This window comes from Chiroxiphia lanceolata, chromosome 5 (assembly GCF_009829145.1).
Source record: "Chiroxiphia lanceolata isolate bChiLan1 chromosome 5, bChiLan1.pri, whole genome shotgun sequence".
Classification (NCBI taxonomy): Eukaryota; Metazoa; Chordata; class Aves; order Passeriformes; family Pipridae; genus Chiroxiphia; species Chiroxiphia lanceolata.
Genome location: NC_045641.1, coordinates 41,505,628 through 41,525,325, shown reverse-complemented (window position 1 = coordinate 41,525,325; position 19,698 = coordinate 41,505,628). Strand labels below are relative to the sequence as shown.

The 19,698-nt window shown below is 37.3% G+C and overlaps 1 protein-coding gene across 4 annotated transcripts in view; it reads right to left on the bottom strand.

Annotated features, from left to right (window-relative positions):
* The window catches only part of TMTC2 (transmembrane O-mannosyltransferase targeting cadherins 2), a 249,533-nt gene that overhangs the window by 61,950 nt on the left and 167,885 nt on the right, over positions 1-19,698 (bottom strand). For all 4 annotated transcript variants that reach the window (XM_032688843.1, XM_032688844.1, XM_032688846.1 and 1 more), the window contains 3 exons: positions 9,982-10,067; positions 8,931-9,115; positions 7,171-7,249 (listed from right to left, as the gene is read on the bottom strand). In XM_032688843.1, coding sequence (XP_032544734.1) covers positions 7,171-7,249; positions 8,931-9,115; positions 9,982-10,067 — 350 coding nt within the window. The remainder of the gene's footprint in view (positions 1-7,170; positions 7,250-8,930; positions 9,116-9,981; positions 10,068-19,698) is intronic.

Below are 19,698 nucleotides of genomic sequence, written 5' to 3'. Positions count from 1 at the left end.
GCAAAGCCTTATCTGATTTGATTAGACCACTAAGCTACTTTTGAAGGAAAATACTCAAAGTAGAAAACAGATATAAGTGAAAGGCAAAACAATATCAGATGCAGCATGGAACAGCATGGACTTTGTGCAGCTGTTTCCTGTTGTAGAAAGGCTTCTCGTGAAAGAAGTATACTGACAAAAATAGAGGCATAGAGCTCACATGAGATAGATGATTTCATTTTCATGCCAGTATAGGTTTCTTTAAAACACTATTAATAGAAGCACTTTCCCTTAGAAACATGCCTAACTGGGATCCACCTAGTCCAATTTCAGTATTAGACCTTTTTTTCGTCTGCATATGTTATGATTATATTTATTTTCATATAAAACCCCAAATGTTTAAAATGCAAATGCATTTCAGGCTTAGACTCAGCTTTTTCAGAATATTGCCTAAGAAAACTCAAGCATTTCACATGAACTTATACATCAATAATCCAAAAAGATAAAACTAAGAAAATCTCAGAACCTGGAGAAAAAATATCCTGGTCTCAAACATTGCATTCATTATCCTTTTCAGCAATTCACCACTGAAATCCACCTTCATACCCAGCTTGAATTCCTCAAAGCAAAGTGAAAAACCAGGAGACACTGCAATCAGATTGAAGATTTAGATTTAGAATCACAGAATCAGAGAATCATTTAAGTTGGAAAAGACCTCCAAGATCATTGAGACCAGTCTTTGACCAAACATCACCATGTCAACTAGACCCACAGCACAAGTGCCACGTCCAGTTGTTTCTTGAACACTTCCAGCAATGGTGACTCCACCAGTTTCCTGGGCAGCTCATTCCAAAGCTTGACAATCATTTCAGTTTTCCTAGGCTTCTTCAGTCAATGAAGAGCAAAGACACAAAGCTCCAGCACTGTGAACAATGTGACTATATGGAAATGTTGATTCCACCACCTATCTGGGCAGCCTGTTCCAATGCTTGACAACCATTTCAGTGAAGAAATTCTTCCAGATATCCAACCTGAACCTCTCCTGGCACAGCTTAAGGCCATTTCCTCTTGTTCTTTTGCTAGTTGCCTGGGAGAAGAGGCCAATCCCCACCTGGCTACGAACCCCTTTCAGGCAGCTGTAGAAAGCCATAAGGTCTCTCCTGAGCCACCTCTTCTCCAGGCTAAAAAGCCCAGCTCACTCAGCTGCTCCTCACATGACTTACTCTCCAGACCCTTCATCAGCTCTGTTGCCTTTCTCTGGATACACTCCAGCACCTCCATGCTTTCCTGTAGTGAGGGGCCCAGAACTGGACACAGCACTCGAGGTGTGGCCTCACCAGTGCCGAGTACAGGGGGACAATCACTTTCCTGGTCCTGCTGGCCACACTATTCTTGATACAGGTCAGGATGCCATTGGCCTTCTTGGCCACCTGGGCACACTGCTGGCTCATGTTCAGATGGCTGATGACCAGCTACCCCAGATCCTTTTCCACTGGGCCTCTTTCAGGCACTCTTCCCCCAGCCTGTAGTGCTGAAGGGGGTTGTTTTAACTGAAGTCCAGAACCCAGCACTTCACTTTACTGAACCTCGTATCAGTGGCCTCGGCACATCGATCCAGCCTGTCCAGATCCCTCCGCAGAGCCTTTCTAGCCTCCAGCAGATCAACACTCATGCCCAACTTAGTATCCTCTGCAAATTTACTGAGGGTGCACTTCATCCCCTCACCCAGATAATCAATAAAGAAATTAAACAGGACTGGACTCAGTACAGAGCCACCACTAGTGACTGGTCGCTAACTGGATGCAGCACTCAGCTACTTAGTTTTGGACAGCAGATCTAAACTACCAGATATAAACTTACCAGTTTGCAAAGTCTCAGAGGGGGAAGGGTTAAAGTATCAGGATGGGGGCGGGAAGGGGAAGAGAAGCATAGTATTTTGTTCCCATCACCATTGGAGCAAACTCATTTTTATTTCCATGGAACACACAGTAAAATAACCATATGAAAGAAAAAAAAATATCCTTTTTTATGAATCAAAGTAGTTTTAAAAGAAAAAAAAACTTGTAATGTCCACTTAGTAAGAAATTACCAGTAAAGCTTCATGAGATGCATAGGAAGCACACTGATGACTGGAGCTTAGACAAGCGCAGTTACCATACTATGGGTAAGTTAGGATGTGGAATATGTACATCGCAGCTTAATCATCTTTGGATCTTAAAAATTAAATCTTGCACAGCATGAATAGTAAAACTATAGCAGCAAAAGGGTTTCTTGGAATTCTAAACAATATTTTAAGATAATTCAGTAAGAAAGCAGTTAATGGGAGCAAGGGGTAAATAGGATTGGAGCCTTAACAATATTAACGGGTTTGTAGAAACAGCCATATCCACCCAAAAGCAAAATCAAAGTGATAGTTATGTTATAATCATCAACACAGAAAGTCTCTCTGCATGCTAAGCCTTTGTACTTATGATATATACCTCTGCACCAGATGTAAAATCTGGCTCCCCTTTTCTGGTCTGTACATTTGTGTATGATTTGTTTTCTGTCCATGTGCCACGCAGAAGATTAGCAATGAGAAATCTAAACTTTAATTTGTGCATCATGAGCTGTGTTTGCTCCTGGAATGTTAGCTTCTTTTGTAACTTGCATTTCTCATAAAAAATGTTTGTTAGGCTTTGCATTAAATACATTTGAAAATAGACAGATGTTAATTAACAAAGGCAGATGAATATAATCAAGAAATCTGTCTTTAAGACAGTATCCTGCCAACCTAAACCTGAACAATGCCACCCTGACATCTTTCTTGTTACTGTTGGGTATTAAAATAAAGCCTCCATGGTCCACCTCACACCACTTAACTGTCAGGAGTATGAATTACTGTAGCAGGTGGGCTAGTGTGGTTTTAAAAGCAATGTAATACAATCAACTGTACAATATCAGATTTCAAGGAACGCAAAAGACATCTAGAGCAGAGGCTGATCCTTAAGCAATCCTAATATTGGCATTAAAGCATTCAAGATCCCACTGGGACCATTTTATCTTTTGACCTCAGGCTTTAATTGAAACTTTAAACAAAATATATTACCTACTTAATACAGCTGAGTTGGACTCTGGTCTTTGTAGTGCAAGTTACCATGCCAAGCAAATTAATCTGTGTAACCTTAGCATGTACTTTTTAATTTACATCAAAGAAATATGACATAGAGAAAATAAATACCAAGCCAACATTATACAGCTTGTTGAATAATTATTTTGATTCTAGTTTTAGAGTTTCAATTTTTAGCTGTTCTGAGTTCTTTAAAAAAAAAAAAAAAAAAAAAAAAAGAAAATGTTTTACTTTTGGTGCAAAGCCAGAGAAACATATGGTTTCCTTAGTTGAGTTTTTGCACACCTGGCAAAATAAATCATGGCAACAGGAGACCAAAATCTTCCCTGTAACTTTTCATATGCACAAACGTAGAACATCTGATGCCGGTATTCCGGCCCTGTCTTTTGTACCATGAATAAAATGCAAAGTCAAATGGATGGCCTGCTTCTTGAGCCCCAGTACTTCTTTTTCCCTTAAAGAGGCAAATTATTTAGCGTTTTAAAGGATGAGAGTCTGTCAGGCAGACTGACACACCAGAGGAATGAGTCACTAGGCTTGTCAGACCAAAAGGCCAATAGAAGCAAGCACAGGAAAAGAAGTGTAATGCAAACAGGGAAAGCAGGTGGTATAAAGGCTTAGCACTGCTGGAGTGTTAATGCTACTCCACTCAGAGTGCTGGAGTTCAAACCTAATTCAGTTTAAACAGTCCATCTCCTGTTTATTCTCTTTCAAGTAGGTCATGGAAATCATACAGGGGAAAAAAAATTCAAAAAAATTGTTCAAATACATGATTGAATAATTATTAAAAATTAGAGGAAGCACTGTTTTCTTATATCATTTGCCAGTGTGGCAATATGTGTGCCACTCAACCAAGTAGAGAGATTGCCAGAGACTAAGAATACCTTAACTGCAATAACAACCACAGCAGATAATCCTAAAACTGTAACTATTCTTGGATTTCATGACAAGCTGTGACAACTTTTTCCACATGTAGGGAAAGGGGGAAGGACTACTTCCTTCTACTAGTTCCCAAGCAGATGGGGAGCACTCCCCAGTTTCTCCCCCTTCCTCCCCACCAACGAGCATACAGTGAGTGGGCACAGCTCAGTCAGGTTTATACGGACGCAAGTGCACAAGACAGGACTGGCCTATTTCAGTTCCATTTTAAAGGCGAGAAGTAGGCAGACAAGTTTATAAAATGCTGTTTATCAAAGAAAGCGTTATAGTGAACATGTTTATAATTTTGTCTTGAGCATCAAAACAGAAATAAACAATCCAGTCGGCCTTCTGATACTCAGTGACACAGTACGAGCTGCAAAGTGGATGCACGCCTGATAATGGATGCAGTTGCCTTGTTCTCCTATCACACCCAATGCAAAGAGATGAGTGAATAGGTATTTAGGATTTATCTCACCCAACTTAAGCTACTAAGTCTAAGTTAGTCATTTCAGCTCCTTTTAGAGTAAAAGTATGCTTGCAGGGGATTATTTTTATAATCTAAAATAGATGTCTAAGTCAGACAGGCTTCATTAGTCCCCAAAGATATGGTTTTCTTTCCGTACTATAAAGAAGCATAGCTACCTAGCTCTGTCTTGTCATCTAACCTTTATACTATTATAGGTAGGAGAGACTAACTGCAGTCATGTAGGCTTATGTAGACACATACAGGACAGCTTTGAACAAATCAGTCTGAGTCCTGTTAATATAGCTGCACTGTATTCAATTTAAGTCACTATCCAACTCATTATGCAGCCTCTTGGATTGCCTTTGCAGCATAACCTACAAGCAACACCTCAGCAACCAGCGTGAAGCAATTTCTGTTTTCCCTGCAACAGCTGCCATCACAATAGCAACCAAAACACAAATATATCCTAAGTTAATGATAAGCTAAACTTCACAGAGCAACATAAGGGGCTAAGGTACACTCAGTCGACCATAGCTTGTTATGCCACTAGGGCATCCGTGAACTGCTGCATAAAGGAAGCAGAAGCTGGAGTACGGGCTAAGGAAGAGAGAGGAAATACGGCAGAAGCGAAGCCCGGGCAAAGGACTTGAGCTAGTCTTTGTGTTCACTAAGGTTTTGTGAGTTAATAAATGCAAATCCCAGGAACAGTGAACTTGGATGTCATGGACAGTGCTTACAAAGGAAGTTAAGAAACGCCTCCTGAACCTAAAAAAAGTAACCAATGGGCAAAAAAAAATAAAAACCTGAGAAACTTATAGGTCATAGTGGTTCTTAAGGGAACATCTATTCATGGGAAAAGAAAAAGGGTGGCACAGGCCTGCTTTGTAATGGGACAACCATCACGCTAGAAACAGCATTGGTTTAATTTTTCAAATTTTATACTTCTGAGGAACACTTTGATCAGAATTATGAAATACATATCTGCACTAAAGAGGGCAGTCAAACTTTGGAGGATTTGCTCAAGCACTGCAGTGGTCCTGAAATTAGCTCAGTTGGTCAGAGCATGATGCTAATAATGCCAAGGTTGCAGGTTCAATCCCCATAGGGGCCATTCACTTAAAAGTTGGACTCAATGATCCTTGTGGATCCCTTCCGACTCAGAATAATCTGTGAAATATAATGCAAGAGTACTTCAGCAGTCACTATAGGTGTGACTGCAGTGATACCTATACTACAACAGCAGTTGTAGTATAGAACTGATAAAACAATAATTTCACTAAGACTCACTATGAACAAAAGTACATGAAGTAACCAATTTGTCCATTTTACAGATTTTAGCCCTTGGCATCAATCTGATAAAGTTCGTTATCCATGGAGAAGTAACTCTCCATTGAACCATATGAACTGCTAAGGAAGTGTTTAGACTGTTACTGACATTAAATGCTTTGTCACTATGACAAGAGACAAACTTAGTTTAGCATTTACATCTACATTTTTCAAATATGTAGCACCAATTACAACTACAATTTTACTTTTTCTCTGTGCCCTAGTACTTTTAAGGTGCTACTAAAAGATGCCTTTCCTGAATAAGTAGAGAAGACTGAGTGGTGTCTCCTTTCAACAACTGTGTCAAACCAATTGGTATCAACCAATACATTCCCTTGTACATTAGGCATTGGTGGGGGGAACCACAAAAAAAGCCCACATGCTTCCTGTTGACCCTAATTGTTTCCACATATATTTTTAATTGCTTTACTTTGAACTACTTTAAAGTAAAGGTTCTTACATCCTTTTCTGTCTAAGAGAGGACCTCACAGAGTACTGGGCCAGACACTGAAGTTGCTTAGCAGAAACACATGTCCTTTCAAAGAAAATTCCACTTAAAAACATCTCTGGAGCAATAAGAATCTACCCTCTTGTTTACAGATCTGAGTATTAAAAAGAGCAATTAATATTTTCTTCTTCTTTTTTCTGTTTAATGTATCCTGTATTTAATGTAATGTGATGTAGAATATGTGGAGTTGAAATTAAATAAAACACCTCACAGCAAAATTGATGTATTTTGCAGTACTCAAGAGACTCTTCTAAAATTTTGAAGGACAGTTAGCTGGAAGAAGAATTCTCCCATTGTAGATGTCTAACCAAAAGTCTGTCAGCTGGGAAATAAGTTTTTGGCACAACTTAAAAAGAAGAGTCCAACTGCCTCTGTGGGCCTGTTTGGACACCTTGTTGGTTTGAAAGGTAATTCAAAAACTAATTCCCCACACTAAATTTTATGTTATAATCAATCTCATTTCATTTTTTATAAAGTTTCAAAGATATATGAGAGATCTAAAAAAAAAAACCAAAACACAACACCAAGTATGAATTGCACATTGGGCCTCCAAGATAGTGGACGAGAAATTCTGGAGGCAGAGAAAAGCACTAATCCACACATTCTAAATGTAAAACTGCTGCACTGACACTCCTCAAGATACCCAGTATCTAATAATGTCATCATTTATTGTGCCTTATCCAGCACTGCAGTTACTGACATTTAAGCTCTGAACCTAGTTTGGCTTGTATCTTACTGAAGGTAATTATTTTAAGGGGTTATTAGCTAATTCATTTGAGCACCAGTTGCCTGGCTAAGCTCTTTTGTTTCACCCTGCCTGACTCCTTAGATATTATTCTGAAGCACTAACAATGCACTTACCCATCATGTTATATAAGCTCTGTGGTGCAAACTGCCTTGGCATTTTCTGTACTGCTTCTTTGTAAACCATAAGGGCATCCTGAAAAGAGACACACAAGCAGGAAAGCACAAATTTCAAAAGCGTACTTTCACATATAAAGTAAAACCAAACTATCTTCCTTCCCCAAATTAATGGTGCAGAGAAAAAACACAACAGCATCATAAATATTGCACAAAGTTCAAATTTCTCCTTTAAAGAGGTTTTTTTACCTGAATTTTACCAAATTCAGTGAAGCTTATTGACAAGAGATCAGATTAGTTCCAATATTGCATTCTTTTCCCAGGCAGAAGTAACAAGAACATTTTTTTTTAATACCCCTTAATGACTGATGAGTTTATAAACAGATATAAAATTCTGCAGGCTGTCAAAGAATATGGAGAAATATCAAATTGCAGACGAAGAACTTTCTGACGAAAAAGCTACACTAAGTGACCTAAAAATAAAGAAATCATTGTCCACTGCCAAGTAATAACAAAACATAATCCTCACAACTGAAGTCTGCTCCACAGAAAAAATGAGACGTACTGTAAAGTCAAGAATGCCAAAACAGGAATCTCTTTGCAAATATGCTGTACCTTAAATTACTTGATCACACATTTACTCATTCAGTACTTTGGATGGTTACTGGTCAGTCTGTTAGCTCTGCATCAAACAGTCACAGCTTATGAAGGCTGAAATATGCTTGAAAAGAACCTAAATGTATGATCAAATCAAGAATGCAACAACCACCAAGCAGAAATACGATGTTTTATATTCCTAAAGTCCCTCCCAGGTATTGAGGTGCTAGGGATTTTAAGAATATAAACCATCCAGCTCTATGCTGTATCAGCTGTGCAGACAACATGCTGCTGTTCTCTTCCCTGTATGTGTGCATTAGCTGTCTGTGTTTTAACCAATTAGTAGCAGCCATCTGACAGAGCTGGATGCAGCAGACAGATGACACAGAATCTGCAGAGCTTGGGCATGCCTAATCTTAAACAGCTGAGGTCACGGTCAGGAACACTTGTATGGATCAAAACCATGTACAACTCCTGTTTCTGAACTATGCCTGGCAATGCCAGGAGATAATGACTTTCTTTTAAATACTGCCAAAGGTCAAACCTAAAGTGAATGTCCAGTTTTAGTAAATTCATCAGGGAAAATGGAAAGGAATCACAACAGTCACATTCACACGTGTAAATGAGATGGGATGGCTTGGGTGTAGCATATGGTTACATTAAAAATATCCAACCCACTTTAGCACTTAGGTCAAGTTATCTGAAAATAGCACATAGTGGGATGTTTTTAATCAGTGAAGTTTTAAATTGTTTCAACTGGGTCTTATTTTTGGAGACTCAAAAGCAAACATAATTGCATTTTTCCAACTAAGGATGGACTTACTCTGTTTTGAATTATAAAGCCAGTACACTTTAGGTTGACTGGCCTGTAATCAGGTTATATTCTTTGCATACCAGCTACAGGTATAAAGGCAAAACCAATGAATTTACACATATCAGATGCGACCACTACTAATGTTGACTCTAACATGAGAATATCACACTGCTAATTAATACTATCACACCTGTGGCTGTGGAGACTAAATATTCTCTGTAGAGAACGCTAATCTTGATTTGGTGAAATGTGTGCCTGTGATGTATTTTGAAAGTCTAGGTGGAAGCAGTAGATATTATTTATGTATGAATGTTTTATCATGATATTATAGACAAATCTGGAGTCTTACCTCATAGTGTCCTTGTTCATGAAAAAGTTTTCCTAAGTTATAAAGACAGCTGGTAACAGAGCTTTTATGAGCATGAGGGTCTTTCAGATTTTCATCAGGGATCTCTGAGCACTTCACAAAAGTCCTCCTGGCCTCCTCTGTCTTCCCTTGGTTCATCAGGATGATACCAGTATTTAAATAGGCAGCTGTGAAGAGGGAAAAAATGTTACTTTCAATGGAGTTCTGTTATGCTTTATCTACTGTTTTAATTCAAAGTAGCATCTGGTAGAGATCCTATGGTTATCTAATTTTGTTTTTTGTAATACAGATCATATATTATTATTATTATAGACAAACATATAATGAATATGTGAACATATGAGAGGTAAAAGTACAGAGACAAAGGAAAGAAGAAAGTGGCCATAAAGACTGAGTAAGGAGGGAAGGAAACAGTGGTTAGGCAGGGTACTCCATTTCGTTCCTCTTATTAGGACTGTATCAAGCAATAACACGATTGCTTGAAATGTTACAGAAAATATACATATACATTAATACGTATATCTATGTATATATACATAGATATAAGATTTAATACTGAAGGTACAAAAGTCTCAGCAATCTTAAAAATCACCTACTTAATTTTAGAACCAATCACTGGCAACATCCCAATGATTATTCTCCATTTTCCCCAGGAAAGAAAGGAAAAATGAAAGGACTTCAAAATTATTTGTATTATTTACTCATGCATACCATAAATACCAGGGAGTGGCTGTAAGGAACAGCAAACAAGTGCCTGAAAATTTGGGCAGTAGTACCTGTGGCTTAACATCCCAGATAAGAAACATTTTAGGTTCTAGTTATGCTTCTGATTTTAACTCATTATGTGCTTCTTCCTTGTACCACACTAAACATAGTTATTTACTAATAAACACTTGCTTTCAAGTGCACAATTTCACCTTTTGCTTTCTGAATTAAAAACTTCTGAAAAAAAGGAAGTGTTATCAAAGAGCAGGAAAATTTTCTATAAAACTATAGTCAATATTATACAACCTTGTATAGTTGAAATACTTACAAGCTAGTGTGGGTCTGCTTCCAATTGCCAGTTTATAATAATGCAATGCCTCTGAAAACCTGCTGTTTTCCTGAAGGAGTAATCCTCTGCATAAGGGAAAAAAAATAAAAAGAAAACCAAAAAAGAGAGTGAGGTTACTACAAAGAGTAACTTGAAAACAAATATTGAAAACAAAACTCAAGTAACAAAGAAAAATATGCTGACTGGTATTTTAGAGATTTAACCACTCTCTTAATAACAATTCAGTGCAAAAATTATTTTGTGTAAAAATATGAATTCAAAGACATCAGGCGTATCCATGTGACTTTTAAAAAGCAGATCTTAAATGCAGAAGTCTTGACTTTATTGGAAACCAGAAGATTCATTTTCTCATTTGAGAAAACATTAGCTTGTGAGATTTTTTAAAGTGGCTAGAGTATGATGGAGGTATTTTTAAGTCATTCAAGTTTAGCCTGTCATCTTTTCTTGACTTGAAATAAGCAGGTATTTTTCAAATGCATGATAAAGTTAACCACCTAGCACTTGATATGTGTCACATAAACCAGTCCCCTTGTTGAGCAACTGCACTAGATTATTTCCTGTACAGCTAAGCACCTACAACAGTTACACTTTTCCTGCATTATTTATGTTCTAAGCAATTTTACTAATTGAAGATGTATTAAAAATTATACTGAATACTTTCAGTTCCATAACACATGGACTTTAATTTAGCTTTGAAGACAAACATCCTTGTGAATTACAATTTACACCAGCCAGCCACCCACAAATTTCTGAGAAATAAGTGGTCTGGAGACCATTGACATGAATGTACATTATGCTTAAATGAATGCACAAAGTATTACAGTGTTCCCAAAGTTTTAGAAGACTGAAAAAAGGATATACAAATATATTAACACCAGAAGGGTTTAAAAATCCTTAAAAACTAGTAATTTCAGAGTGGAGACTCAGACCTTATTATCCAGGGATAAATGTCCCTTGTCATATAACTCAACAACAACCCCATGCGGCGCTACAGGCTGGGGACTGAGTGGCTGGAGAGGAGTCAGGCAGAAAGGGACCTGAGAATCTGGACTGACAGGAATCTGAAAAGGAGCCAGCAGTGTGACCAGGTGGCCAAGAAAGCCAATGGTATCCTGGCCCGGACCAGGAACAGTGTGGCCAGCAGGTCAAGGGAAGTGATTCTTCCCCTGCTGAGGCCACACCTTGAGTATGTGTCCAGCTCTGGTCCCCTCAGTTCAGGAAGGACATTGAGGTGCTGGAGCAGGTTCAGAGAGGAGCAATGAGGCTGGTGAAGGGACCTGAGTACAAGTTCTATGAGAAGAGGCTGAGGGAGCTGGGGTTGTTTAGCCTGGAGAAGAGGAGGCTCAAGGGAGACCTCATCACTCTCTACAACTCCCTGAAAGGAGGTTGTAGCCAGGTGGGGGTTGGTCTCTTCTCCCAGGTAACAGCAGTAGGACAAGAGGGCACAGTCTTAAGGTCTGCCAGGGGAGGTTTAGTTTAGACATTAGGAAGAAATTCTTTACAGAGATAGTGGTCAGGCATTGGAATGGACTGCCCAGTAAGGTGGTGGATTCACTGTCCCTGGAGGTTTTTAAGATGAGACCTGATGTGGCACTTAGTGTCATGGTCTAGTAACCATGGCAGTGTTGGATCAAGGGTTGGACTTGATGATCTTGGAGGTCTTTTCCAACCTGGTTGATTCTATGATTCTATGAACTCAAAATACCCAGGAAAATGTGGCTATTTCTGTTAGATGGGAGCAGTATCACATTTATTTGTAGTTTCTCTAACCTCCAGAAATTTTCTTCCTCTATGTTTTTATCTGCTGATAGCTTTTTGAACCGCAAAGAGCTTAGACCTCTTCCATCTCCAGTCTCTAATCAGAAAAGATTTTTTTATCCTTCAACAAGTCAGAAAATGACCAGTAATTAGAATTAGACCAGTAAACTTCAGGGGAAGAAAAGAGAAGGGCAGTTAGCTAAAGAAATAACTACCATCCATGTTGTTTGCTTCCTCGGGTTAGGATTTCATAGAATGGAGGAATATATCCTCTTTTTCTTGTAATCTATCCTATCAGCACCACCTGACCTCACTTTGAAACTCTCTCCCAATTGACTTCAGATTAGGTAGTAAATCACTTTTAATATTAACAGAACCTACATTTAGTTAGTACTTGCAGTAATGTGAGCAATGATGGAGTAACATTCAGGATACCTTTTGGCGTGGTACCACACTTTGTAACTACTGTTAAGCATCTTGCAAATAGCAAGAAGTATGATCATGTGGATAGAAATAACATGTTCTAAATTTTCTAGAACCTGAATCTTGTTTACAGTAAAAAATTTTATAGACTGTCATTACTTCAAGGAAAATTAATTATGATATTTTGATCCTGTTTTCTACTGACAGCAGTACGATTAACAGAAAAATAAATGAGGTGTCTGGTCTGACATTTAAGCTGCTTCTTAATTTTTTAAAAAGCAAAACCACACAATTTTAGAACCATTTATCAAAGAAATTCCATTCTTATTTTAGTTTTGGAATAAATAATTTAACATACTAAGAAAAGTAACAATATTTGGTCAACTTCAACAACACCAATTATTTTGGTATGTGTACAACATTTGTGGGTTTGGGATTAAAATAACTTTTATTTGCAATTATTACAAATTAATCTTCTGTGTTCACTGCATGCTCTAATACTGACACTCTTGATTAATTACTTGATACTTCAAGGTGGGTTTTTTTCTACTTCTCTTCCAAAAGACCTTTTCTCTTTTATCTGTTTCCATTAACAGTCAGTCTGCCTATCAGTCTCTCTCGCTCTCTCTCACATATATATAACCCAAGCTGCTGAGATGCAAGACTGCATGCTGAATTCCAGCAAATAATTAGTTTTTTATTTATATTGTTATGAGGTTTGGTAGAAGAAAGAGAAAAAGAAAAGGGATATAATCTAAAAAATCTTAACCAGGCATGAAACTGTCTCTTGTCCTTGCGAAATTGGTCCTGATTGTTTGCTAGTTTTCACTGTGGCTTCTGGCAGTACAAAAATTACTCATTTATGAGTCTCCAGTTCTAGTTTCTGATTAAACAAAGTCAAGAAAAAGTTTTTAAAAACTCCCACTTTTAGTTGAATACAGTTAACACTTTGACAAGTATGCTTCTGAGAGATAAATTACTTGGGTGTTCACTCATGAAGGGATAGTTATTTAAATAGATAAGAAATTAAGATGATGAACATTGCATTAAACTCGCAAAAGACTCCTTAATTTACAAAGAATATTAGAAGAGCTTAAGGTACAGTTATACCTCACTTCCTAGGTGAAAAAAATCACATCCTCTCTAGCCTTAAGCTCAAATAAAATGTAGGCATATAAATATACTCACTAATCTGTCTAGTTACTGACAAAATGCAAAAACCAAACAGTTCAAATTTAGTTACTGCCAAAATTAATACTGCCTGTGAAATGTTCTACTTCTCATTTTAGAGGATGATAATCCTAGTCTCCAAATACATTATTTCCCACTATTACTTCCACAGGTCTACCATCTCATTCACTACTCAGGAGGAATATAAATGAGTTTCTACAAGGAAAACACTATCAACTTCTTATAAACATTTAGTTTTTGAGCAAAATATAAGTTCTAGGAACAAATACAAACTATTGTTTATTTCAAAATCAGTTCAAGCAAAACTGCAAATCAGGTCCTATATTCTCCTTTCCATTGCTGTATTTCACATCATCTAAGCCATTAGATGATTTTCAGCTAGGCATTACATCTGAGAGGCAGACACAAGGTTCTGAGGAACAGCACAGTTCAACCTTGATACTGCATTGCTAAATCAGTGGACCTGATCAGCAAAGACATCGGGGCTGGTGAAGGATCCCAGGGTAAAGGCCCTGAGAGCACAGCAGGGTACTCATTCCCAAGGCTCTCTGCTGGCTGCTCCAGCAACACTGAGTTCATGGAGCAAGTCCCAGGGTTGCTTCTGAAAGCGGCTGGCTCTAAAAATTGTTCACGGTTGTCAAGATGAACAGAAAGCAAAAAGATGGGCTCTGTCCTGGTTCTGGCCAGGACAGGAGTAATTTTTGCAGTAGCCAGGAGAGGGCATGTCTAGGACCTGAAGGTTATTCTACACCACCTCACATCATTGCTGGAGGTGGGGGGAAAGGAGTCTCTTCCAGGGAGAAGGGCTTCCTTCTGGTCAAGTAAATGTGGCAGAAGGAGCAGTGGGGTGGCCCCAGTTCCAAGCTGAAGAGAGCGGTTGGGTAATGCTGGTTCTGAGTCAGAGGGAGCAGTGGGGGCAGCGTGGTAGAAGGAACCATTGGGTATTGCCCGTTACTGGGGGGTTTCCATGTGAATTGTTCCTTTCCTGTACCCTCTGTCATTGGTACTGTTGCTGTTACTCTCAGTTTTCTTATCTCATTGCTGTATCATGAGGATGAAAGTACTTGGTAAAGAAAAAGCTACTTAAACCATAGGACACACAGTAGACAGTTATAAACTGTCCATGAATTTATTTAGGATTAATTAGGAAAGATCTAACTATCATAAGTAGCAAGATTCTGGAATGTTACAACAGGATTTTTTTTTTTTTTTTGCCTGCATTACTTCTAGCTACTTTTACAGTGGAGTGTTAATCATTTATGAAATGGAGGATATGTGCTAACTACTTTAAAGAGTAGCAAACTTCACCAAGTGACTTTGGAAATGGCTCAGAATCCTGTTTTTCTAATAGGAAGACAAATAAAAATAAGAAAAAAATGTTCTGACTCTCTAGAAATTATGCACATCACCTCTATAGATATAATTGCTCATTTAATATGTGCAGGAAAACATTTCCCCTAAGTGAATTCTTTGTAACCTTCCTGAATTCTTTAAGCTGACAACTTTTATGTACCTTGTTTGACAAACAATGAAAAATCTTCCTGTTTTCTTCCTCTGCTTTGGTTTTGACCCAAAGTCATTAAATACTATTGGCACAAAATTGTTTTTGAGAATGAGAAGGCAGTCACAGAATATAAACAGGTGGTAGATCATCTATCCTTTTTCTCAAGTTACATATTAATTTCTTTCTGTTGGTAGTCCCTATTAAAGCCAGCTGGTCTACTTATAAAGCAAACTCCTTAGTGACTAAAGCTGGCATAAATGGACTGTAATTGTCAAAGTAAACACATATATTAGTGAAATACTTACAAAATATAGCCAGGTACAATACTAAAATAGGTTAGGTTAATCGATTTTGTTTACTGGTTTATAGCAACTAATACATGGGCTGTTAGCTATTATTTTCCCATGACTGCAGTTCTTCCATGCCTCAAGCTACGTTCTTCCCACTGATTTCAGGTGGCATTATCTACCACGGACTATATTTACCTATATTCTGCACTGACAAAGAAAGAAAGAAATGGAAGATAATCCTCTTTTATTCCCTACACAGAAGTGTCTCCAGCCACGTAGCAAGAGAGGATGTGCTTTGCCTAAGGCAACTCTTTCCCTGTCATTTGCAAAACTAGTGGGTATGGATGCAACCATAAATCCTACTTTTTTATTCAATAAGAACCCAAACATACAGAGAATGACCATTCCCTTTGTGGAACTCACTAAGCACAGTAATCTATAGTCCCATTAGTTTAAAAAAAAAATCAAAACAAAACCATTACCCCCAAAATAATCTCTAGTCTTTCAGACAGAAGAGTAAAACTCTGCCACATTCTCCTAGCTCTAGAGAAGAGCTTCCCAAATGTAAGCAAGTTGGTCAGCAAATATCGTCCTTTTCTTTTCTCTGTTACTGGTGCAGTTTGACTGGGATTACTACACATGCAGCACCAAATCCACTCTCACAACTCCTGTTTCCTTGACAGAGGGAGGACTGGCGTGGGGATAAGGAATAGCACTGCTCCTGTTCTTGTCACTCCTCTGGACAATTGCCAGGGCTGTGCCATGTCTGCAGTCCTCAAACCAGATTTCTATTCCCCCTCATGTGCACCAGTAGTCACCATAGACAGAGAGCTGGACAGAACCTCTTACAAGAGGAGCCTTCTTTGAAATTGAATGGCAGACTCCAACAATTATTTTCCTAATTTTATAAAATGGTGAAAGTTTATGTAAAGACTATAAATGACCACAATTTCAAATACTGAGACATGTAATTGAATAGCTAGGTCACGGAATGCCTTTCACCTCTCAGTATTACTTTGAAAAATACCTGTACTTCATACAGGCCCTACAAAGTGTCCCAGAGCAGAGTTCTGCACTGCAGGACACCACCAGTCACTCACAACACAGTAATATTTTATCAAGGTATGGTTATAGCAGAATACAAATTTTAGCCTCTGTCTTTGACAGAGAAAGAGCTAGCTGGCAAAGCAGAGATTAATTCCAGGCAGGTTTGTAACAAGTTTGCATTCACAGCTGAGAAAAACAATAATCAAGTACTTGGACAGATACCAGATGACACATCCTCTTTGCTTTTTAACTCGATATCCTGAATGATAAAAACTTCTGGGCTATCAAGGAAGAGGAACCATAACCTTGACTTGTTTTCTTCTTCATAGTTGCTGCAGGAATCTTGTCCGGGGCAGGTTCAACAACAGTTCAACACAGGTTTGTAGGTCAGCCTGCTTTTAGTGCTTTTTGTAACCGATAAGGAGATTTTTATGCCAGAACCCTTAAAAGGCAGGGAACACATTTTCAGGTGTTAAATAGGCTAACAACAATAGACAAGGAAGATCTTTGCTCATATTGATTTTTACCAAGGATGAAGAGTTAAAGTTTGCATGTAAACCACTTCTGCAAACTTAGACTTTATAGGATAAAAATTTCAGCCACTATTGGAGACTTTACCTAACAGAAAAATAAAAACATCCACATTTATTAATATAATACCCTAAGTTTTCTCATGTAAAGTTTATGAAAATTCATAATACAACCTTATTCAAAGAAATTAAATTATTTCAATAATAAACTTGTATATACAGCCATGTATCACTAAAGGCAAAATGAGATATTTCAGAAGAGAAGCAAGGGGATGGCTGTTTGGTAGAAATTCATCCTTTATAGGGCATTGTATACTCCAAAAATACAACATTTCAAGTACTTAGTAAAATTTTAAAGGAATATTCAATATTTACGTCAGATTGAGGACATTCTTATAATCAGCTGAGAAACTCAAGGTAATGTAAAATATTAATATGGATGACAAAAGAATACTCTAAGCGCAGCCAGAACTAAATACAGGGGAAATAATGTATGCAAAACTCTCCTTTACCTGTGAAGTAAAATTAGACACAAATTAGAAGCAATTTGAGACAATATAAATAACCCCATGAGCATAAGGTAACAATCATAGGGTAACAAAGACTGAAAGTCAAAACAAACTAAATTAGTTTGGTTTTAATCTACTGAACATTCCCTTCTTTGGAAGAATAAACTATCGTTTTTCAACAGTTCTGTCCTTGGTACTTCACAGTATTGAAATACACAGCTTTCTGATTTAAAAAACAAACAAACAAACAAACAAACAAACAAAAAATCAAACAAAAAAAAACATAGAAAGATAATTCTGTTCATGCTGATTTACTACCCTCTGAAATCTAGCTGGAATCAGCAGTGCTACATAGATTTAAGAAGTTGGCTTGGAAATTTGTTCATAAAATTACCTGCAGTGCAGCCTAAAGATGTCAAAGAAGTTATTTATAGGAGGATACTTTAAACGTATTCTTGAAGCTACCTCATTAAAGGCATATTGTAATACATTCTCCATTTAAAGTATAAAACAACAACTGAAATCCCTTCTGCACTGAAACTGCTATCAAAATCTCAAATGCTTTCAGAGTTGACAGTAGCTACCCTTTGAGTTTTTCATGAGACTTCCAGAAAATAAGCTTCCAAACAATAATTCAAGTCCTTAGCCTAAAGTCAGGTTTTGCAACTTCTTCAGTTTCCCTTTTCTTTTTTCTTAAAGAAATCCAAATAATAATAAAAAAAATTCTGCTGGTCTCTAAAAGTTTAGGAATTTAATATTACAGGATTGACATACTTGAACACCAGAAAATAACATGTGAGGAATCAGGCAAACCTTCAAATGGAGATTATGTAATTATGTAATCTAAATTAGTGCATTTTAAATTGTTCTAAATGGCAAAAGCAGCTGTAACTCAGAGCCATGAGGTATAATAGTCAGAAAATAATACACCACTGAAATCAGCCATTCATCTAATCTGTTAAATTCTTTAGATTTTAATGTATTAATAGCCAACTTCTAAGCCAACCTCACATTTCCATTTATTGAAAAAGAAGGAAAGAGAACAAACTTCTGTTTATATAGTTTCTCTCTTTGATTGTTATCCATTAAAACTGTGAGTTAATAATCTGTTCCTCAATCAGAGAGCACTTGGATTTGTTGCTGCTGTGCGTGAACGCTGGACTGCATATGCCAAGTAATTTGTATCAAATACTGAGGCGTAAGTGCTTAGAAACAATAACAAACATGTGAGACACATACATTGCTTCTAAATTACTGTAAGGATGCTTTTTGTCCAGACTTCTATTGAGTGACTGTTTCAGTTTCAAAGGCACATACTGAAAACCAGAAACAGCAAAACTAACAGACCTCCTGTAAGCACATATAAGACACATTTTTGCATTAGAGAGGTCTTTTGTAAAATGCACTCAACAGAACTACATGCCAAGGATGGACTTCAATTGCAAAGGAGCTCTTGAGCATTTGTGCTTAAATGAATTGACTCATCTGTGGTCTTTTAATATCAAAGAACAGTCCATTTACCACCTAGTTTTCCTGGTGGATCTTGAAGCACCCAACACTGAGAAAGACTACAAAACCAAAAAAATTATGCAAGATTTTTCAATTACTGTTGAATAACTAATGGTTTTGTGAAGCTTTTTTAAAAAAATAAAGGATTCTATGGCATTCAATATAGTAGTAGAAAGGTTAAGAATTAAACTTCCTTTACTTTCACAGGTATATTTAAGGTGACTTTATGCCCTATATATTCCAACCAGCATTTTAGTTAAATTCCTTCCACACAAATTCAGTAAAATTTCAAAAAATTTTCTATTCAATAGAGATGAAGGTTTATAAGCATATATTTTGTAAATCAATGGAAACCTGGAAGACTAGGAGCTTATTCTGAGAATGGCAAAAAAACTGAAATGTGATTTCTTTATATCCCTGTCTTTACTGTCCAACCCCCTTTCCTCTTCTTACCCTGGTATTAACTTCAGTTTCCCTCTATGACACAGTGAGTAAGAGACAAAAGTACTGTATAAGTATTCAAAAGATTTTAATAGTTATAATTTTCATCTCCAAAATGAATGGCATATGAGAAATGAACAAGTATCAATCTTGTCACTTTATTTCCTCCAATTTTCTGCTGTGTTCAGAAGTTATTTTATAAATGTAATCAAAAAGAGTTTCTTCTTAAAAATATGCTTTGCATACTCTTCACTGCCTAACAGAGATAAGAAAACTATGTAAACTTCATTTTTAGATAAGTGGCCATTTTAAACTGGACTTACAGGCAGAACATTATTTTCTTATTTATTTATTTGAAGAGCCTTACTATTTGAATTTAGTTTTGCACATTTTCATTATCTAACATTGACATTTTTGTATCGCACTCAGGACATTGTTTTCATACTACTACCTATGGAATGGCAGCCACCTGGATTTTGTCCTGCACACCATCA